The following is a 23,276-nucleotide window of genomic DNA, read 5'->3' as shown; positions in this document are numbered from 1 at the left end:
GGGAAGAGATCAACCGAAGGACTTGTATACATGTATATAAGCCAAACCAATTGGACATGGACAACAGGGCAATGGGAGCATGAGTGTGTGTGTGGGGGGTGGAGGTTGGGGGTTAATGGGGGGGATGAGGACACATTTGTAATACCTTAACTAATAATAATAAAAAAAAAAACAGACGCTGATAAAGCTAGCTTTTAGTTTGCTAACTGATCCTTTACTGAAGCTAGGGAGTTCTAAACTTTCCTAGACTTCTGACAGCCTTACCTAGCCTTTTAACTAGCAACCATAGGCTTTGTAGCCTTTAATTAATTTAATTGATAATTGCTATACTTAAACTTTTAAAAAATATATATTTTATTGATTTTTTTACAGAGGGAAAGGGAGAGAGGGATAGAGAATTAGAAACATTGATGAGAGAGAAACATCCATCAGCTGCCTCCCGTACACCCGCTACTGGGGATATGCCCACAACCAGCATACATGCCCTTGACCGGAATCGAACCTGGGACCATTCAGTCCACAGGCCGACGCTCTATCCACTGAGCCAAACTGGTTAGGGCCTTGAACTTTTTTATATTAATTGCATTCATCTTTGTCTTTACTGTAGGAACAAAGACTTCTATTTTTGTTGTTGTTGTTCCCTGTGTAATTCTGGATTAGTAAATGAAATAATAAATGTGAAAGTATTTTTTAAATTTATTTATTTATTTGTAAATGACATGTGTTTTTATTGACTTTATTGGGGTGACATTGGTTAATAAAATCATATGGGCTTCAGATGTACAATTCTGTATTGTGTTCACCACCCCAAGTGAAGTCTCCTCATGTGAAAGTATTTTTTTAAAGCAAAAGCATTTTTTGATGTAAAACATTGAGTGGTTACCATTACTACATGTTTCACTTAATTTTGCAGGGAGTTCCTTTCAGTTATAATACCAATCAGCTCTTTACTTGTGAATGTTTAATAGTCATTTTGTAACCTCTTCTACACTTCAGGTCCTCTATTTCAGCTTGAATTCACTTGCTAACAGGATTAACCTTGATTTCTTTTTGACATTGGAAAAATCTTATAAACTTCATAAAGCACAATTATTCAAAGACTTTGAGTACTTAAACATCATGTAAGACAGGCAACATAATATACTCATCATGTAAGTATATCTGCAGGCTTTAGTTTCTTCATCTTAAAAAGTGGGGGTTGTACTCATTCAGTCAGCACACTAATGACAGCAGATGCTCTGTGTGCTGAGGCAGAACTGGTGGTTAATTATGAGACTTCCCGCCTGAGCTAGCTGCAGCCTTTTCTATATATGCATCTATATTGAGGCAGCCACTTCAGCTGATCTTATCCAAGAAATGAGACTTATTTACCGCATTTGGAAAAAACAATCTTTCTTTAAAAATTCGAAATTTATAGTTCAGTGTTAGGGGGAGGGCCTTTTGAACCTTTATCCTTGAGACTACTACCATTTAAACCTAGACACAATGGCTCCTAACTCTCTAACATGAACCTTGGAGATATCTACCACATTGGTAGTCAATAGTCAAACTCATTATCTTCTTCCCATTCCCTCTCTTCATGCCAAACAAAAGTACACTTCCTTGTTTTTTATTATTAATGCTGTCATTATTCTACCCATTACTTGCTAACAAAATGACCAAGAAAGACAAAAAAGTTCCAGGTTACAGAGGCGTTAAGAGCCTAATTATACCAGTGAACACATTTTCAGTCTAGATTTTACTTGTTTTCTGTGGTATTTAGAATGTTAACCACTCATTCTTTTTCATACTCTCTCAACCGTTCTCTTGTTATCCAAAAAGATTTTGTAAAGTGTTTTCTTAAAAGGCAGGGAAGGAAAATAGACATGGAAAGTGCCAGAGAAAGAGATGTGATGCAGGCTGCTGAATGTGTAAGGTGGTAATTATGAGAGCCAGGTCCTCAGGACCACTGCCCTGGAAATTCCAGAATCATCCTGTCATCATTGTTTGTTTACTAATTTACTTTAGCTAAATTTACTGGGGTAACATTGGCTAAACTTCATGTATATAACTTTGCAATAGTTCTGTATACTCTATCGTGTGTTCCCCACCCAAAGTCTAGTCTCTTCCATCTCATTTGTCTTGTTTAAAAAATCATTATTGGTTACTTAACTGTCAAACATTCCAAGCACGCCCCCACCTCAGGACCTCTGCAATTGCTGTTTCTTCTGCCTGAGTGATCTTCCCTAAGTTATTTGCACAGCCTGCCAGCTCACCTCCGCAGGTGCCTAATCACGTTGGAGAGACTTCTCAGACCAGCCAATCTAAATAGGGCTCCCCACTTGGATTCTCCCTAGTCCCTTAATCTCCCTCCTTTGTTATTCTTCATTACAATTGACTACCTATTATCATTTTATACTTTAATTTTATATATTGATTTGCTTGTCTATGAATTCAAGGATTTGACTCTTCTCCCTGCCATATCCTCTGGGCCTAAAACAGTGCCTGGCTTATAGTAGGCACTCAGTAAATGTGGTTGAAGGAATAACACACTTGGAAAATCACCTGTTAAAATAAGTCCATACTCTTCAACTTGGCATTAAATGTCCTACACAATAAGACTATAACTTAGTTTTGCAGTCTTTTGTGGGAAAATAGGGCATAAAAAAGATTGAGGGACAGGTCATGGAGTACCTAAATAAAGATAGAAATTGTCGGGTTAGAGCTGTGGCTATAATTTTAGTATGACCTGTGGAGCTATAGGTCCTCACGGAGTGAGAGTCTTTTCTCCAATCTCATGAATGTTACCAAGAGGATCAGAGAATGAATGCAGTTACCCTGAGAGCACCCAGGAAGAAAGTCCTATGATAGGGTGCAGCTTTTAAATTAAATGAAGCTAAACTAAGCTGCCCTCAGGTGGGGTACAAGAGAAGGTGCTGAAGCCTAGGACTCCCTCAAATCACCATGTCGTACTAGGTTATTTGTATCAATGTTTTGTATAGAAATTTCAGCACCTCAGTATGTATTGGTTTAAATGTAAAGTCCAATCCCTCACTTTTTAAGTCCCAGTCTTTACACAATTGTTTCTTAATATAGAAATACTAAAAAATACTACATGTAATCAATAGCTCACCTAAACAAATTACTTTTTTTTAAAATTTGGGGTATCTTTATTCTTGCCTCTGTACCCTTTCCTTGTCCTATCTCTATCTCTATCTAGAGTTCCCTCAAGAGCACTGTCTCTCACTGTCAAAAATGATATCTTTATTCCATTTATAAACCTGTGAAAGTTCTTCACCCCCTGACTCCTTTTTGTCCTTAACATGTGTGTCTCTTACTATAGTAATTTATATAATTTACCTCATCATTCTCTGTGCTTCATATGGAGAAACTTTCTTATAACTGTATAGCCACATAACACTTCATGCAAAGCCTTGTCCACAGTAGGCATTCAGTTAATGGTTGTAGAATTGGATTAATTTCCTTGAAAATGACTCCAAGATGATCCAAGGACAGTTATAATTTAGACAGGTAGACATAATGTCATTTTGTTAGAGAATAACTTTTGCACCTAATGCTTCTTCACAACTAATTACTGAATGAATAATGTGATAGTAACTTAGCTGAGAAGTTTTAAATGTACAGGAATATTCCCAGCAGCATTTTCCCCTTTCCTGTGCCCCTGCCGTCTTCCAGTGACTATTGTCAAGCAGGTGCATAGCAGGTACAGTGCAACCAGCACTCATTTTTTCATAAGTAGAGAAAGTGCTGTTCCAAAAATATAAAACCTAAGAAGACTATTTGGACAAAAAAAAAACAGCTACTTTTATTTAATTTTTTAAGAACTGTTTACTCTTTTTTAAATCTTTATATTGAAAATATTACATAAATCCCCCTCTCCCCCCATTGATCTTTTTTCATCCAGCTCCTGCCCCACCCTACACCCTCCTCATTCCATTGTCTGTATCCATAGATTATGCATACATGCGTACAAGTTCATTGGTTGATCTCTTCCTGCCCACCCTCCCCTGCCTTTAAATTAATTTAGAGTTGTTTTAGAATAAATCCTGAATGACTGCTGAGTAAATGATAATGTGAACAAAATACTCAAGAAAACCTATACTTACTTTAGCTACCTCAGCAACAGAAGCAGTTATTTTTGTGGTCACCTGATTTAATATTTGAAAATCAATCTTGAAAACACTATTTTGATTCTCTCACGCAAATGGGTTTATATACTTCTACCCAGTTGTATTCTTTTATGTGGTATGGCAAGGAACAAGCAGTTCATCAACTAAAGAAGAATGTCTTCATTAGTAAGGGTGCATAACAGTAAAAATGGAACATTTGAAATTAACAACAGGGTATTTTTTCCATCTCTAGGGACCAAGAGGAACAGGTGTGCATAACAGAAAAAATGGAACATTTGAAATTAACAACAGGGTATTTTTTCCATCTCTAGGGACCAAGAGGAACAGACGGTCTCTCTGGGGAACAAGGTATACAGGGTGCCAAGGTAATCACTGAGCTTTCTCATTTCACATGCAGTTGTTACTTTGAGCCCATATATTCTGTCTAAAAATGGAGGCATGTCCTTTGAAAAGTATGGCTCTACATTTTCTCAGTCTAAATAAGGAACATACATAAAGTTTTTATCACACACAGAAATGTAATATTTAATATTGAACTGTGTGCATGATGTCTAATTTTTTTTGTAGGTGAGTGTATGCTGGCATGTTTAACACTGTAATTTACAATCTTATTAACTCATTTGGTATTGATACTTTTTTAGGGTGAAAAAGGAGATCAAGGGAAAAGAGGACCTTCCGGTCTTACTGTAAGTAGTAAAACATTTCACATTAAAGATAATCACTTGAAACCTTTCATTTTCTTTGGTGTGTGGTTAATATTTGGGGAAGAAGCTACTTGACCCAAACATTTTTTTTTCCTTATGCAGGGTAAGACTGGAAACCCTGGAGAGAGAGGAGTTCAAGGGAAACCAGTAAGTAATTAAAAATCAGCAATGAACAACCTTGCCTGCTTTACTCTCTGACACAACTGTTGTTTAATATTTAGTATGTTGGACTAACAATACAAGTTCTTTTCTTCAGTCATTAGATCAGTGTTTTAATTTGGGCAAATTGCTTATTTATTCTGAGCCTCATTTATACAGACCTATAAACTGGTGGTTGATAACTTTTCACTCTAGTTATGGTTAGTTTTTCTCTAAAATCCATTTCAAAAGAAAAGGATGTGATATTACATAAATATAATGGAATATTAATAAAGCTGACATAACAAGAAACTTCTTTGAGGCTTCTTGCCTTTCATTTTATTTCAACTTGATTGCTTTTTAGACCCTTTCAGTGTGGAGATATGTGTGTCATCAGGCTTTCCAATGGTACTGCTCTGAGAGTTTTTAACATTATGTAACAGTAGATATTTTCTATAATAAAAAATCTTTTCAGAAGTATACATTTTTTTTCCTGAGAAGCAACAAGTTCTGTGATTATCATCATTAACTGAGGGGCAAAACTGTTTTTAAAGAAAGAAAATAGAAAGATACATATACACATATGTACACAGACATACATATATATTACGTATATATAATTTTGAGCATATAAGCTTAAATGTATATGGGTATTTTTAATTACTTTCATTTGGAATCATAATTTTTAATGATGAAGTTTTGATTTGTAATACACATAAGTGTATGTAATTAAAATTATAGAATTAGATAATATTTTAATAGCCTCCAACTGAAGAGTCCAAGAAGGATAAGAGAAAAATGTTTTAACTGCCATAGTAATTGTCACTGTCACATTTACTTACTCCTCATTGAACTCTGCTGCCCCCTGCCTATTGGTTTTCATAATAGCATTATATTTGACAGTGGACAAACCTAAAATATCAGACCTAAAAGAGAAAAATGACTGTATCGAGGGAAAGAACTTTTGTGTGACATTGTATTATTGGTTGATGTAATCCCCAAAGAATATTCTTTGAATATTAATATTCCTCATCTGAGTTTTTTATATATTAATGTAAATGGTGTTTGTATAGATTTTTTTTCCATCTTACTAAGCCATATACAAAGCTAATATGTTGTAATGAGTGGAGAGACTTGGAGCTCATCAAGTTCATCAAGCTTATTAGATATTTCCGGATAAATGTAAAATTTGATATTTGATTTCTTCAAGCTATATATATAAAAGTCTAAGGACTGAACTACCGAATGACCAGTTGACTGGATGCTATGATGTGCACTGACCACCAGGGGGCAGACGCTCAATGCAGAAGCTGCCCTCTAGTGGTCAGTGTGCTCCCAAAGCAGGAGCACCACTGAGCCAGAAGCCTGGCTTATGGCTGGCACCCACAGCTGCAGCAGCGCAGCCTCTCCCACCTCCGCAGCAGTGCTACCGAGCTGCAGCAGGGGCAGGTGCAGCGGGGCTGGATGAGCGGGGCTGGGATCTGCAGGAGTGGCACCCAGCCTCAGCTTGGGCTCCTCCCTAGCCGCCTGCCGCTTTCTGCATTGCTACATCCCTCAGGGGTTGTTGGACTGCTGATTTCAGCCGGATCCCTGAGGAGATCATGCCAAAACCAGCAGTCTGACATCCCCTGAGAGGTCCTGGATTGTGAGATGGCACAGGACAGGCTGAGGGACCCCACCAGTGCACGAATTCATGCACCAGGCCTCTAGTCAAATATAAAATTCACTAGAGCCACTTTGTAACCATAGCTTATGGCAAGCAAGTTTCATAGACGATTGGAAGAGTAAATTACTTTAGTGGATGATATGGGTTGGATATTAAATCATGAGTTTGTAATAGTTGTTGAGGTTTACTTAGCTCTATACCTACACTGTCTCCTTCTTCTTGATTGAACTGAAATAGACTTGGAGATCTTAAGAAAGCTAGTATCAATCCATCCAAGAAATCCAGACAGTCCTAAAGATTTATTTCTTTGATCCTGCACAGTAATCTCAGTGTCTCTAGTCATTTACCCACTGTCAATAAGCTGACAGTGCTATGAAATAAAAAGGTGTAAAATAGATTGGAGGTCAGATTGACCTTTGTTCTAGTAGTGCATGTTCCTTTTAGCTATATGTATAGTCTTGGTTAAATTAGTTAGCTCTCTGGAGCATATTTTCCTCATCTGTAAAAAAAAAATATCCCTAACTTGTCACAGTTCAGATAACCAGGAGAAAGTATATTTTTCTATGGGCCAAAATTGTTTCCACACATAGATCTCTCTCAAGGGAAAATTAAGAGGAAAGGCTATGATCCATTGTGTTATTAAAGTGATAAAACCTGAGAAACTGTTTTTAGTTTTCTAAGTCTTGAACAAACTAACAAATTGTACATTATTTTTATCTAGCCATTTTTTTCAGTTAATGAGATTAGGAAGTTAAATCAACTATGATTTTATTTTTCTCTATTTCTCTCTTTAATTCTGTAAAATTTTGCTTATATATTTGAAACTCTATTTTAAAGTATTTGCATTTATGATTATAATGTCTCCCTGATCAACTGATCCATTTATCATTACAAAATGTTCCTCTATATCACTGGTAATACTTTTTATTCCTGGTCATGCTTTTTGTTTTGAAATCTATTTGATGTCTTTCCAACCTTCTTACGCTTGCTGGTTCAAGGCCATATCTTTTCCATTCATTTACTTTCAAGCCATCTGTGTCTTGATATTTAAAGTGAGTGTCTTATATGTGGGTCTTGCTTTCTTAGTCATTTGGATAATCTCTGTCTTTTAATTAGCATTCAATACCTTCATTTGGTCTTGAATAATTTTGAGAATGCCATGTTAATTTAACTATTGGCTTTTTAGCTATACTTCTCATTGTTATTTTTAAGTGGTTATTTTATGTCAAAAGTGAGCAAACTTTTTCTGTGAAATGCCAGAAAATAAATATTTTAAGCATTAGGGGTTATATATTCTCTGTCACAACTACTCAGCTCTGTCATCATAGTTTGAAAGCAGCCACAGACAGTATGTAAAGGAATTTATATGACTTTGCTTAAAAAAAAAAACTACATTTGAAAAAACAAGTGGTGGTCCAGATTTTACTGTAGTTTGCCATCCCTGGTTTAAGGATTACAGTATACATGTTAACTTTCCATAGCCTACTTAGAGTTAATATAATACAATTGCTCCTCAACTTACAATGGGATTGTGGGTTACATTGTAAACTGAAAATACGCCTAACCTACCAAACATGATAGCATATCCTAGTGTACCTTAACCATGTTTGGAACACTTAGATTAGCCTACAGTTGGGCAAAATCATCTAACACGGTGAATACACTATAGAATATTGCTTGCTTACCCTCATGATTGCATAGCTGACTGGGAGCTGACACAATGCTGCCCAGCATTATGAGAGGATATCATACTACATATTGCTAGCCAGGAAAAAGTTAAAAATTCAAAGTACTGAATGCATATCACTTTGATACCATTGTAAAGTCAAAAGTTGTAAGCTGATCTATTGTTAAGATGGGGACCACATATAATACTTATAGTAATTGTAAGGAACTGAAAACATATAGCTCATTTACTAACATCCAGTATTTTGTGCTATAATTATACATATATCCCATATTGCAAAGTTAAACCCCATATTGTAAAGCTAAAATTTTGCTTTAATATAAATAAGTTAAATGTGTGTTTTAGAGATATTAGAAAAATAGTGTTATTTTATTTATCCATGCATTTATTATTTTTGGTGTTCTTCATTCCTTTCTGTAGGTCTGCATTTCTAAATGTTGTCGTTTCTCTGTAGCCTATAGAACTTCCTTTAGATTCTTATAGTCAAGTTCTGCTACTGATTAATTCTCTTAGTTTTGTTTATGAGAATGTCTCTATTTCATCTTCATTCTTGAAGGATATTTTCACATGATATAAAATTCTGGGTTGACATTTTCTTTTATTTGATTTTATTCAACACTGAAAAAATTGATATGTCATTTTTCTTTTGACCTCCATTATTTCTACTGAGAAGTCCACACATCTTTATCATTATTCCCCTACAAATATTGTAACAATTTTTTTTGGCTGCTCTCTATTTCATCTTCATTCTTGAAGGATATTTTCACATGATATAAAATTCTGGGTTGACATTTTCTTTTATTTGATTTTATTCAACACTGAAAAAATTGATATGTCATTTTTCTTTTGACCTCCATTATTTCTACTGAGAAGTCCACACATCTTTATCATTATTCCCCTACAAATAATGTAACAATTTTTTTTTGGCTGCTTTCAAGATTTTCTGTTTATTTATTTATTTATTTTTTTTGCTTTTAGCAATTTGAGTATGATGCGCCTAGATGGTTTTGTTGTTGTTTTTTGTTTATTTGTTTTGTTGTTGTTGTTTGCATATAGTGAGCTCGAGGTTTGCTGAGCTTCTTATGTGGATAAATTGGTGTTTTCAGTAAATTGGAAATTTTCTACTTTGTTTTTTCAGATATTTTTTACCCTCTCTTCTCTCTTCTTTCCTTCTTAAATTCCACTTAAATATACATGTTAAACACTTGATAACATCCCTTAGGTCCCTGAGGTTCTATACATTCATATTCCAACCTTTCTTTTTCCAATTTTCTTTTTTTAATTGGATAAGCCCAATCTTTTTTTGAGATTTCCTATTTGTTTATTCTTCATGAGCACATATATGTATTTACATTAATGGTCCTATTTAGGATAGCTTCTTTAAAATTCTTGTGTGAAAAGCTAACATCTGAGTAATTTTGAGTTTTGTTTCCATTAATTGCCATTTCTTATGAATAAGAGGAATTTTTCTGTCCAGTAATTTGGAACTATATCCTGGACATTTTGAGTAATGCATTGTAGAGACTCCAAATTCTATTATAATCCTTTGAAAAGTATTTCTTTTTTAAATTTGACTGGCAATTAATTTGGCTGGATTCTAGGTTCTGTGGTAGGTGAAAATCTCTGTTCAGTTTTTTGTTTGTTTGTTTGTTTTTTGTTGGGGTTTTTTTTTTTTTTTTAGTCTTGGCTTGGCTGCTTGGAGTCTGCTTCACCATTACATAGTTCAAATATCAGCAAGAGACTTAAGCAGAGTTTATACTCAGGTTTTGAGGCTTCCTCTCTCTAGCTCTCTCTTTTCCATCATTTTCTAGGAGCTGTCATCACTCCAAATTCTGCCCTCTGGTTCTCTATGCCAGTGAGACTACAGGTCTCTATCCTGCTTTTAAAAACCATCCTATATGGCTTACCTTCTGGCTAGAAGTCATTAAAAAATCAGAAACTCACCTACTGACATTCTCTTCTTCTATGTGTAGACCTCTCCACTCTAGTTTTTGCCTATTTTTGGTCTTTCCTGAAGGCCTTCAGATCTTTTTGAAAAATTATATCTTTCCTAGGTGTATAGTTTTCTGCATATAGGTTGGTTTATAGGAACTATTTGGCCAATATTAGAAGTGGGAACTCTTAACAAATCTTTAAATAGAATTTTCTCTGGAATAACTCAAAATACTTGAGAAAAGTTTATTTCATAATTCTTATAATACAAAAAGTGTGTAGTATTAACTCTATTCTTTCCCCATTCTTCAGATAATGAAGCAGAATGCACACAGTTTTAATGATCCTACAGTCAAGGTGTAGCCATGGAAATAATATTTATATGGCCCCTTGCTTATTCTCATGAAAATTCTTTGAGGATGCTCTATATATTGGCTGAAAGGGGAAAAGGCATTGAATGATTCCTCATTGAAATCAGTAGAAAGCAGTTTGGTATAGAGGAAGAGCATGTCATTGGATCAAGCATATTGGAGGGCAAATATTGGTTCTACCACTTACTAGCTGTTTCCACTTTGCACAAATTATAGGACCTCAGTTTCCCCATCTTTAAAATGAGATACTTTTCGCCCTAACCAGTTTGGCTCAGTGGATAGAGCATCAGCCTGTGGACTCAAGGGTCCCGGGTTCGATTCCGGTCAAGGGCATGTACCTTGGTTGCGGGCACATCCCCAGTAGGGGGTGTGCAGGAGGCAGCTGATCAATGTTTCTAACTCTCTGTCCTTCTCCCTTCCTCTCTGTAAAAAATCAATAAAATATATTTAAAAAAAATAAAATGAGATACTTTTTATTGTTATAACAAATGATGTTTATTATTTGTTTGGCACAAGTTCTCAATAAATTGCAACCATAACAGTCATTATTGTCCTGGTCATCATATTCATAATTGCTGACTTCAAGTCATGGAGCAAGGAGGTCTACTACAAATAATGTCTTTTCAGTAGCATCTGTAAAGCCTTAAAGGGAATTTTTATTTTGTGCCAGCTTTTGCTTTTCTTCTTCATCTCTAATAAAAATAGAGTCCACTTAAGTCATTTCATAGCTTTGCCAAACAGCTTTTATGCACCATTAACAGCATTAAAAGTATATAAGAAGCTGATACTGTGCGCAAACACACTTTACAAAGCAAACTAAGCATACATTATTTAAGGTTCTAAATTTTCACTGTGTGTTTCAGTTAGGATCCCTTATGTTGATTCTGTCACTTAATTTAGGAGCCTGGAGTAATGGGTAGCATATGATTTTCATTACTGAAACAGGGTCTTAGTCAGATGGAAGTCCATGATTTTATATATCTTTCTTTCTCCAACAGGAGAACCATGCATAACTAAACATAGCATTAATGATTGTAACTTAGAAGATTGCATGTGGCTAGAAATTTTGAATATCTGTACTTCTAATATAATATCATATTTTCTCTTAGCTTTTAGTTTTAATATAAATAGTAATTGTGATCCACTGTACAGTTGCCAATTTTCCCAATGCCAGTAATATAAAGGAGGCAAATTTCAAATACACAAGGGTAGTATTTTATATATCACTAGAGGCCTGGTGCATGAAATTCATGCACAGGGGTGGGAGGAAGTCCCTCAGCCTGGCCTGCACCCTCTAGCAATCCAGGATCCCTCTTGCAATCTGGGACTGCTGGCTCCTAACCGCTCACCTGCCTGCCTGCCTGATCACCCCTAACCACTTGCCTGCCTATCTGATCACCCCTAACTGCTCCCCGGCCTGCTTGATCACCCCTAACCACTTTCTTGCCTACCTGAATGCCCCTAACCACTTGCCTGCCTACCTGATTGCCCCTAACTGTTTATCTGCCTGCCTGATTGCCCTAACCATTCTTCCTTCCTGCCTGATTACCCCTAACTGCTCACCTGCCTGCTTGATCACCCCTAACCATTTGCTTGCCTACCTAAACGCCCCTAACCACTCGCCTGCCTACCTGATTGCCCCTAACTGCTCGCCTGCCTGCCTGATCACCCCTAGCCACCTCTGTCTTGGCCCCACCACCACAGCTTCATCCAGAAGGATGTCTGGAATGATTTTCAGAAGGTCGTTCGGCTGTCCAGTCTAATTAGCATATTACGCTTTTATTATTATAGATTAGTAGTCATCAGTGTTTGGTACACAGTACATGCTCAGTAAATCTTTGAATAGGAGAATCAAAGAGGACCTGGAATTTCATTTAGAGTTTTATGCAACATTTTAGAATATACCCCCACATATAAGAGACAATTTTATGGTAGCATAGATGGCATGGTATAAAATGTGGGGGGCAGAAGACATTGGAGGGCTCCAATTTGGTCATTTAGGGCCTGAAATCCTTGTGCTTTACCAGGTTTTAAGGGCATAAATCATACTTTTTAGCACATTATAAGGATATTATTTTTGGATAAAAGTACTTTTGTTAATATTAAAGTTATTAAAAATCCAAATTTAAAATAATTATGCATAATTATTAACCACTGTATAGGAAGGGAATTAAATACAAAAATACACATAGATACAAAGAATTCCTAAAGCTTGACCACAACAAAAATGTGACAAAAATGGCACAGAACTTGAATAAGACATTATTCCAAAGAAGATATACAAATGGCCAATAAGCACATGAATAGATGCTCAAAATTACTAGTCATTAGAGAAATGCAAATCAAAACCACAGTGAAATACCACTTCCTACCCATTAGGATTATTGTTATTTTAAAAAAAGAAAAGAAACACACACACATGCACATAGAAATTAACCACTGTTGGCAAGAATGTGGAGAAATTGGAATCCTTGTGCATTGCCGATGGGGATGTTAAATGATGGGGATGTAGTAGAAAACTATTTGGTGGTTCTTCAAACATTTAAAGATAGAATTACCATTTAATCTATCAATTTCACTTCTAGGTATATATCTAAAAGTATTGCAAGTAGGGACTCAAAGTGATATTTGTACAACAGTGTTTATAGGAGCATTATTCACAGTGGCCAAGAGGTAGAAATCCCAAATGTTCACTGACACATAAATGAATATACAAAATGTAGTATATACATATTATGGAATGTTATTCAACCTTGAAAAGAAAGGAAGTCTTAACGCATGTTACAACATGGATAAGCCTTGAAGACATTATGCTACATAAAATAAGGCAGACACAAAAGAACAAATATATTCGTTCTTATATGAGATAGTCAAATTCAGAGACTGAAACTAGAATGTTGGTTGCCATAGGAATGGAGGAGGGAGATAAGCAATTATTTAATGAGTATAGAGTTTAAGTTTGGAAAGATAAAATGGTCTAAGGATAGATGGTGGTAATGGTAGCACAACAGTGTGAATGTACTTAAAGCCACGGAACTGTACATTTAAAAACTGTTAAAATGGTGAATTTTGTGTTATGTATATGTTACCACAAAAGGAAAAAAGAAAGAATAGAAGTAGACAGAAAAGTTAAGTGGGACAATTGTAAAAGAAAGCTGAGGTAAGGGAACTGTCTAAAACATTTTCAAGCATCACTTTTTTTTCAAGTTCGCCTTTGTTTGTTCAGGGTTCACAAGGACCTCCTGGGAGTACTGGAGACAGGGGACTTGCAGGAGAACCAGTAAGTTTATCTTTATACTTTTCAATAATACAAAACCTTGCATCATAATTAGATAAATATAATTTAATTATAGAGTTTCCATGGAAAATGAATTGTGAAAAAGACCTTGTCACACCTAGTTTCTCATAATTTATTTTTTATTGCCTCTGAAGTCATTCTTCTGGGATGGTATCAGATGTAATATGTTGTAACAAGCTTCTAAGACTTACAATATAGTCTTTCAAGCTACTGAGTTGATCTTATGCGTCAGTTGACACAATGGCTTATAGGTGGCCTTTGCATAATTTTTAGCTAGTAACAAGTGGAAAATTCTAAAAGTCAAAAAGTTATTCTTATCAATCTTCTTTCCTGGTATAATGTCTGGTACAGTATATCTACTTAATGCATGTTTATTAAACTTAAATTGACCAAAGTTCATATCCCAGTGATATAATCATTCAGCCAGTAATAGTAGATGGAGTGAAGTGGGATGAGAATTTAGTCTTAATAAAGAACACATTTAAATAAAAATAAGTGTGTTAATAGAGCTATGACAACAGCAGAGACAATATATTCAACCTTATACAAGAAAAGATTTGTTATTGTGGCCATAAATCACTAAATGGCTTAACAGTACCTAAACATTGACATCCAGGTCATAGGGTTAGTGAGGTTGGTGAATAAAATATAAATCAATATATAATGAATAAAATAGGTTTTATTTCATATATTTGAGCTGCCTGGCCAAGCCATAGTACAGAAAAGAACAGAAGTAAATTGGTAAAATGAAGGATGCAGGAGAGATATTGAAACATGTTTATATTTTGAAAATAATAAAATAGAAGACTACAACTGTTCTATAGCCAACACCTATTAGAGTTCTCTTTTTCTTAAACAAGATTCAAAACTGGTTTATCCATTGCAATACACGTATTGGGATTTGGATAGTTTATCATTTATTCACTAAATCAACAAATATTTATTAAGAACCTGCACGTGGATTATAGTGGTAACCGTGGAGTTTTCAGTCTAACGATAGAATTACACATTAATTAATAACAGAGATAAATGGATAATTTAAAAGTGAGATGAATGCTCTAACGTATAGGAATTCAGTTCAAAGAGACACTATCCTAACTGGGGGTAGGAAAAGCTTCCATGAGCAGGAGTATTGAGCTGTGATCTCCAGGATGAATAGTAGTTACTTAGGCAAACATGGGAAAATGTCATTCTAGAGAGAAGTTATGCACCTTGGAAAAAGCACTACATATTTATTTAAAGATCTAAAAAAGGCCAACATGGCTGTGGCACAGAGTCAGATAAAAGTAAGTGCAAGGTGAGGATGGAAAGGGAGGCAGGGGACAAAATACAGGCAGCTTTATGAGCCATGTTCACAAGGATTTGTATTTTTATCCAATAAACAAAGGGATGCCATTGAAAGGATGGGGCTAGTTTTATGACCCAATTATTACTTTGTTAAAATCACTCAAACCACAAGGTAGAGATCAAACTGTCATGGGCCAAGAATGGAAAAAAGTGTTAATTTCTGTTGCGAAATAAGAGATGGCAGAACCCTTTAGATTAGCAGAGAAAAGAAGTGCACAGGTACAAAAAAAATTCAAAAGGAGATAAAACCAACAGGAAATAGATATCCTATATGTGAAGTACAATTCCTACATTTCTGGCTTGAAGAATTAATGAGATAATTATATCATTTACTAAAACTGGAAATAACATCAGAAAGCTAGGTTTGATAATGGCAGGTTATAAGTGCAGTTTAGCTATGTTAGATTTGAGGTGTCTTCGACAAATGTGAAGTTGAAAATTAGATATGGAACTCAGAGCAGAGGAATTTACTGAAGTTAAAAATATTGGAGTCATTGACCTAGGGAGAGAATATTGGAGTGAGAAAAGAAAAAGATCTGAGCTTTAAAACAAAAAAAAAAGTCAACATTTAATAAATGTTCATAGAAGAGGAATGAACTGAAGAGGAGACTGAAAGAGGTGAGAGGAAAATCAAACACATACCCAGTTCAGCTCTAATCAGAACCTATCTTAAATTCTTCATGACAATCTTAGATTCCTTTAGAAGTATGTAGGCAAAACTGTGAATCTATTTGCAATTATAGCTCTCAGATCAGTCACTTCCTTTTGTAAATAAAGTTGTGTTGAAACACATTTATAACTGTTCACAGACACATATGGCTCTTTCCTTACAACAACAGCAAAGTTGACATATGTGACAGAGACCACATGACCCACACCTCAAAATAACTTATTATCTGGCCCTTTAGGAAAAGGTTTGCTGATCTCTAATCTAGAATTTAATCACATTTGGAAAAAAAGTCCAATCAATGCAAAACTGATGCATATTGTACTCCTGGATTTGTACAGTGCACAACTGTATAAAATTGCCTTCAATAAGAAGAAAAATACGATCAAAATTTCACAAATTTGCTAAGCAATCTAGAAACTAACTTAAGTAGAAAAGAAAATTATTATCTAAATAGAAGACTGAAAAGTAAATAATGATTTTTTGAAAATAAATAAATAAAGCCATGGCTTCTGTGGCTCAGTTGGTTGGGGTTCCTTCCATCCATCAAAAGGTCACTGGTTCAATTCCTGGTCAAGCACATGCCTGGTTTCGGTCTTAATTCCCAGGAAACAGTCAACTGATGTTTCTCTCTCGCATTAATGTTTCTATATCTCTCCTTCCCCCTTCCTCTCCCTCTCAAAGCAATAAAAACACATTTAAATAATAAATAAATAGAAGGCGAATACTTTTAAAGTTAATGTGTTAATTTTAAATTAATGTGTAATTTAACCCCATCCTATTTCCTATTATAAATTGGGTATAGGGGCTTGGTTTAATTATTCTAATGATAAATATGAATGAGCAGGCAAAATAGCTTAATATTTTAACCTGGCATAAAATATAATGTTGCTAGAATTTAAAAGGGATAATAAAGTTAGAACAATTAAATTCTGTGACACTGATCCAAATATAGACATGCAGATATGTGGAACAGAAAATTATAGAGAAGATTTTAATATTTGATGAGGACAATGTTACACATCAGTAGTGAAGTGCTGTGCTGAATGCTGAGGGCTCATTAACACATGAAGAGTTCACAGGTATTAGAAATATAGGCAACACATTAGCAAATCATTTCCACATAATAGGGTAAGTACTAAAATAGAGGTTAGTTTACAGTCCTACAATAGCACAAAGGAAATGCACTTAGCCCAACATGCATTTCCCAGAAGATTTGGTTTAGGAAACTGCAATTGGTTTGAATCTTGGATAAATTAGAGGTAGCCAAGAGAATATGACAGAAAAAATACTCTAGGGTGAATGGAACAGCATGAGGGAAGACATGAGGGCATAGAACAACTTGATCTCTTCAAGGAAGCCTTAAGCAGTTATATTCACTACAACATAAAGTGAAAAATAGGAAGTGTTGATACTTGGTTAAGAGGTGTTTTTTTTTAATTGAATTTATTGGGGTGACATTGGTTCGCAAAACCATAAAGGTTCCAAAGTTTACAACTCAATAAAACATTATCTGGATTCTCACCTCAAACTGTACATAAAAACAATGGCCTAAATAAATATTTTTAAATCATAAGCAATAAGAGTAGGTGAAAGAATTTTTAAATAGGAATAAATGTTTAAATTTAAATATGATTTAAAAAGTAATAAAAGGCTGACAGCTTTATTTAATTATATACAAATTTAAAACTTTTTTCATCCTAATTTTTAAAAAAAGTTCAAAGATTTAAGGTGATACACCAAAGTATTAAGTGGTTCCAGTGGTTATTTGGGGTAATTTTTAATTTTGTGTATTTACAAGTGTTCTATAGTGATAATGTTTGAGAGTAGGTGGAAGGTTACCCTTAACAACATATTTTAAAAATAAAATGACACACTACAAAATGAAATTAGCAATAAAATAGGACAGATTAATACATAATGTCCCTAATATACAAATATTTTTAAGTGACTCCCAAAATATGTGGGCAAAGGGCATGATCAAGCAACACATAGAATATCATGGATAGCTGATAAACAAGTGGAAAAAAAATATTACACCACTCTCATTAAATATAGACACTTTTAAAGTACTCAATTGTCCAGCATATTAACAAAGAATTTTTAAAGTATTCTATGTTGGTATGCATTCAAAAAAATAGGTTTTAATTTTACTATGTTGCTTTTTTAATGTTAATTATTGCAACCTTTTTATAAATTCATTTGACTTTTGACCAAATAATACATTTCAGACTGTGTTCTAAGGGGAAAAGTGCAGACTATACACAAAGACTTGTGCACAAAGATGTTTCTCTCAGTGTGTTTATAATAGGATAGGCATACATTCTGAGAATAATCCATAAATTTCTAAATATTACTCATAATCTTATCTAATACAGTGGGAATATGCAAATTGACTGTCACACAGCGACAGACAAGATGGCTGTGCCCACAGCAGAGGCCAAGTTCCCATAACGAGCCTTAATGAGCAATCAGCAGGGACCTGAGGCTGAGCCTCCTTCATGGTGGGGCTTGACAGGGGACTTCAGGCAAGGGGCACAGCCTGAAGTCCCCTGCCAAGCCCTGCCAGGCTGGGGGACCTGAGGCCGCACCCTCTGCCCAACAGGGCTTTGACAGGGAACCTCAGGCCACATTCCCCACCTGGCAGAGTTGACGCGGGACCTCAGGCCTCCCCTCACCCCAGCACCGGACTGGGGGACCTGAGGCCATGCCCCACACCACAGTGCCAGGCCGTGAGACCTGAGGCTGCACACCCTGCCTGGCAGGGCTTGACAGGGGACTTCAGGCTGTGCCCCTCACCCTGGTGCCAGGCCAGGGGACCTCAGGCCACACCTTCCACCCTGGCGCTGGGCCAGGCTACCTGAGGCTGTGCCCCCCACCTGGCGGGGCTTGACGGGAGTTGGGCCGGCCAGGTCTGGATCTAGCCCAATGGGGATGGGGCCAGCTGGGTCTGGGTTTAGTGCAATTTTGAGACACCACAGGTGGGTGGGGACTTGACTTGGTCCCACAGCACACCCCAGACTCTGACAGGAGGAAGATTTTCATATATATTTTACTAATTTTCTTTCATCTCTGACACTTCTATTATAGAGAAAGGGCAAATAGCAATATTAAAATATTTCCTCTAATTAATCCTTTTTTAATGTGCATGAAATTTGTGCACTGGGCCACTAGTATTTAATAAGCCATAATTGAAAAATATCACTGACATCTTAATACCTTCAATAATTATACATAGAGTACAATATAAGTGACACCTATATACCAACCTTATTTATACTCCTGTCTTTCGAAAGTTTATCTCAGTCATTTGACAATATCACATGATGTTACAGATCTTGACTTTCACGTATCACTGGTCCAACATGCATATAATAAACCCACTAAAACAACATTACACAAAAAGAGGAATTAAAAACAGTGTATATATCTAATATTAAGAAAATGATTAATTTGTGGTACTATGGAATGTTGTGTAGCCTTTGAATAAATTTGTTATGAAATATCTATAATAATAAAAGCATAATATGCTTATTAAACCAGACAGCCAAGCGACATTCCAAATGACCTTTTAGCTGCGAGGGCCGAGCCCCTTGCACAAATTTTGTGCATTGGGCCTCTAGTTTACAACAATGTAATACAGTATTTATATTTAGAATAGAATATTAAGCATATAGCAGAAGGATACAGATTTATAAGTATGGTCCTACAAAAGAATTAGAAGACACTATGAAAGAATATTTATGGTGTTTGACTTAATCTGTTCTTTATACTTTCCACACTTTTCAAATACTTTTAAATGAGCCTACTATAACAATTTAGAAAAATAGTTTAAGATAACCAATCATACCAGTTTTACTCCCCATTGACAGGGGACTTCAGGCTGTGCCTAAAGTGACTATTTTTTAATAGTCATGTGTTCACAAAATTGTGAGTATAACCTCATAGAAAACTTTAAATCTCTTCTTATTTTCTGAATCTTAAAAACATTTTTTGTTTTTCCAGAAAGATCAAAATTACTGTCTCTCCAGAAATATCAAAAAGTGCAAGTAGCTCTTTTGCATGACTGCAGAAATACCATTATATTGTAGCTTCTAAATAAGTATGAATTTATCTAAAATAATCCTAGCCAATTAAATGGCTTCCACATCCTAAGAAGATCCCTTAAATTAACCAATTTAATATTTAGGCAGTAAGGCAATTACTCAATATTTTTTTACTTAAAATTAAACTATTCAGTATCACAGTGACCAAGATTTCCATAACAGTCCCATCATGCATTTTGCTGCACCTTAGTGATTATCCCATGTGAACATTGTTACATCCATTCATAGGAAACAGGAATTATTCAACTGGACTCTACTGTGATAAAGTACGACAGCCTAGTTTTATATCATTCGAGACCAAATATTTGCTTCTTCAAAAATGCTATTTTTGTCACATATTTTCCCAGAATGTTAAGTAAGTCTATCATCATCATGGCCATTAAATAAAATAACTTTTGAAACCCCTTAGCACAATATTTCATGAGTGTTTATTGATGAATGAGTAAATGAGGGGATGAAAGAATAAATGGTACTATCTTTTCTTTTGAATCCAAGCATATCTTACTATTATTCACAAAAGAAACACACATGTATCAAAAGAGATATACTTTTGTTTATACAGAAAGTAATGTGAAACATTAATAAATGTATTGTGATATCTTATAAATTCCATATTTAGATGCATATGTTAATTAAAATATAGAATAATCTTTGATTCTCAGATTTTAAATTTTATTTTAATACAGGGACCGCGAGGACTGCAAGGCGATGCTGGGCCTCCTGGAGAAATGGGTGCTGAGGTAATATTTTGTGGCTGTTTCTTGTTAGTTCATTAGTGCTTAATGCTTTCTGTAAGACTCCTCAATGTGTAATTGATATATTAAATATATATTATGGAGAATAATTCCATAGTGTTTCATTTCATATTCAGAAAGTAAAGCCTAAAATTCCATTAAAAGCAGATGACTATTCTGTGGACCTAATTTTATATACGTAAAATTTTCCCCTTAACACCTAGTTTTAATGACAGAATAGAACATGAATAAAACTTTTGCTTAACCTATTGAAAGTTAACTTGATAACTTTCTATGTTATGTCTTACTTATATAGAAGAATATTGAAAATTGACCCCGGTTTGGCATATATTCTGAAATAATAACCCCCAGTTGTTATGATGATAAAATCTAAATTACTATTTCTGTTGTTTATTCAGTTTAGCACTAAATAAGTTGTACATAAATTCTCTCCTTCCTTGGCTTCTTGGCAACTGCTGTCTCTAGGTTCTGCTCTGTACCTTCTGATGGGCCTTTTTCAGTTTTTATGTGAAGCTGTCCTTCTTCCTCAGCTTAGCAGTCGTATGATCACAGTGACTTTAGCAGTATTATTCTGACAGCTCTCAGCTGGATAGCTCTAATGCATGCCTCTGTCTTCAGCTCCACTTACTTATTTTCTGCTGTCTTTTACATATGTACCTAGATATCCCACATCCATCTCAAATTAAAATATCTAAACCAAAACCATTACTTTCCCACTGTTCTATCTTCTGTTACTCCCATCCCACTGAGAGATAACCCTTTGGCCACTAGTCTTAAACTGAGTCCTCCTAGACTTCTCTTCCTACTTCATCCTCTCCAATCATCCACCTTTCCCCTTAGAATAAGTCCCCCCCACCCTCCGCTATGTCTCAACTCTAACCTTTCCTTTTCAGCACTATTGTCAGTACTCCAGTCCTCTGTTTTTATCCCATGTCTCACCCAACTCCCATCATTTCTTAGCTTGTGACCTGCTTATCTTTGTCATATCATCTCTCTCCTTAAACATTTTTAATGGTTCTCATAGCCTTAATAAAATGTCAATTTCTTAACATGATAAATAATATCCTAGCCGAAACCGGTTTGGCTCAGTGAATAGAGCGTCGGCCTGCGGACTGAAGGGTCCCGGGTTCAATTCCGGTCAAGGACATGTATCTGGGTTGCAGGCACATCCCCAGTAGGAGATGTGCAGGAGGTGGCTGATCGATGTTTCTCTCATCGATGTTTCTAACTATCTCTCTCCCTTCCTCTCTGTAAAAAAATCAATAAAATATATTAAAAAAATATTCTACATTATTTAACCTCTGCAGACCTTTCAACCACATCCCAATAAAACTTTTCTCCTCCCCTATGTGTTCAGTTCTCCTCCCCTATTTTTAATAGCATGATTTTTTGCTTTGCACTGTGTATTACTGGGGATAAAAGGATGCTGAGATATGGTCCCTGACTTCTTTAGGAGTTTATAGTCTACTAGGGGTCCAGTGCATGAATTCGTGCACCTTGAAAGAAACTGTGGGCCACGGGGCTGCGGTAGGCACAGGGGCAGGTCTTGGCCCATCTTCCGCGCCCCCGCCCAGCCCCTTCCACCGCAGCCCCTGGCCCCCTGTCTGCCAGCAGCCTCTCTCCCACTGCCACCGCAGCTCACACCCACTGACAGCGCAGAGCAATTGGGGCTGGAGCCAGCAGCGGTACTAGCATGACTAGCACCTTCAGCAGGTGTGAACGTTGGCTACTGCCCCGATTTCCCCTCAGGAGCAGGGGGAGGTGGAGAAGCCCTCAGGGGCGATCAGGGCTGGCAGCCGCCACTCGCACCCACTGATGGCACCGAGTGATTGGGACCGGTACCAAGCACTGGCAGCAGGTGCGAGCGATGGCTCTGGTGCCAGGTGCAGGTGTGAATGGGGCTGGCGCCAGCAGCAGTTGCAAGCACTGGGCGGGACCGCAGCTAGCGGGAGCAAAGAATTTTTAGTAACCACCAGTGGCTTACCCCAATGACAGCAGCTGGTGCCCCACCTTGGTCTGGCACCCCCGTTCACCTCCTTCACCATCCACCACAGCCAACACCCGCCATGTTCCGCACATGCCCCCTGCTGGTCAGCACATGTTATAGTGACCAGTTTTTCGGTTGTTCCAGTTCTTCTGCTATTTGGTCTATTTGAATATTAGCCTTTTATTATATAGGATTCTAAAACATAATCATACAAAAGATCATTATGTTACAATGCATTAAACCCAATGATGGAGATATTCACAGGGGATTTAAGAGCACTTAACCTCACCTGGGTAAGGAAAGCAGAAGATGTGTGTGTGTGTGTGTGTGTGTGTGTGTGTGTGTGTGTGTGTGAAGGAGGTATGAGATGAGTTTTAAGGATTGAGAAAGTGTCAGCCCTATGAAAAGAAGGAATAAGAATAAGGGAATTCCAAGAAAAGGCATGCATGAGCAGAAGCATGCAAACACGAGGCAGTGTGGCCTCACAG

At 36.3% G+C, this 23,276-nt stretch overlaps 1 protein-coding gene across 1 annotated transcript in view; it reads left to right on the top strand.

The window, feature by feature from the left end:
• The window catches only part of COL24A1 (collagen type XXIV alpha 1), a 311,443-nt gene that overhangs the window by 179,551 nt on the left and 108,616 nt on the right, over window positions 1-23,276 (top strand). Inside the window, exons 28-32 of the mRNA XM_015572114.1 lie at window positions 4,442-4,495; window positions 4,772-4,816; window positions 4,937-4,981; window positions 13,855-13,908; window positions 20,733-20,786. Of these exons, the coding sequence (XP_015427600.1) occupies window positions 4,442-4,495; window positions 4,772-4,816; window positions 4,937-4,981; window positions 13,855-13,908; window positions 20,733-20,786 (252 nt within the window). The remainder of the gene's footprint in view (window positions 1-4,441; window positions 4,496-4,771; window positions 4,817-4,936; window positions 4,982-13,854; window positions 13,909-20,732; window positions 20,787-23,276) is intronic.

This window comes from Myotis davidii, unplaced genomic scaffold (assembly GCF_000327345.1).
Source record: "Myotis davidii unplaced genomic scaffold, ASM32734v1 scaffold162, whole genome shotgun sequence".
Taxonomy (NCBI): Eukaryota; Metazoa; Chordata; class Mammalia; order Chiroptera; family Vespertilionidae; genus Myotis; species Myotis davidii.
Note: the sequence above shows the minus strand (reverse complement) of the source record. Positions and strands in the feature narration are given on the sequence as shown.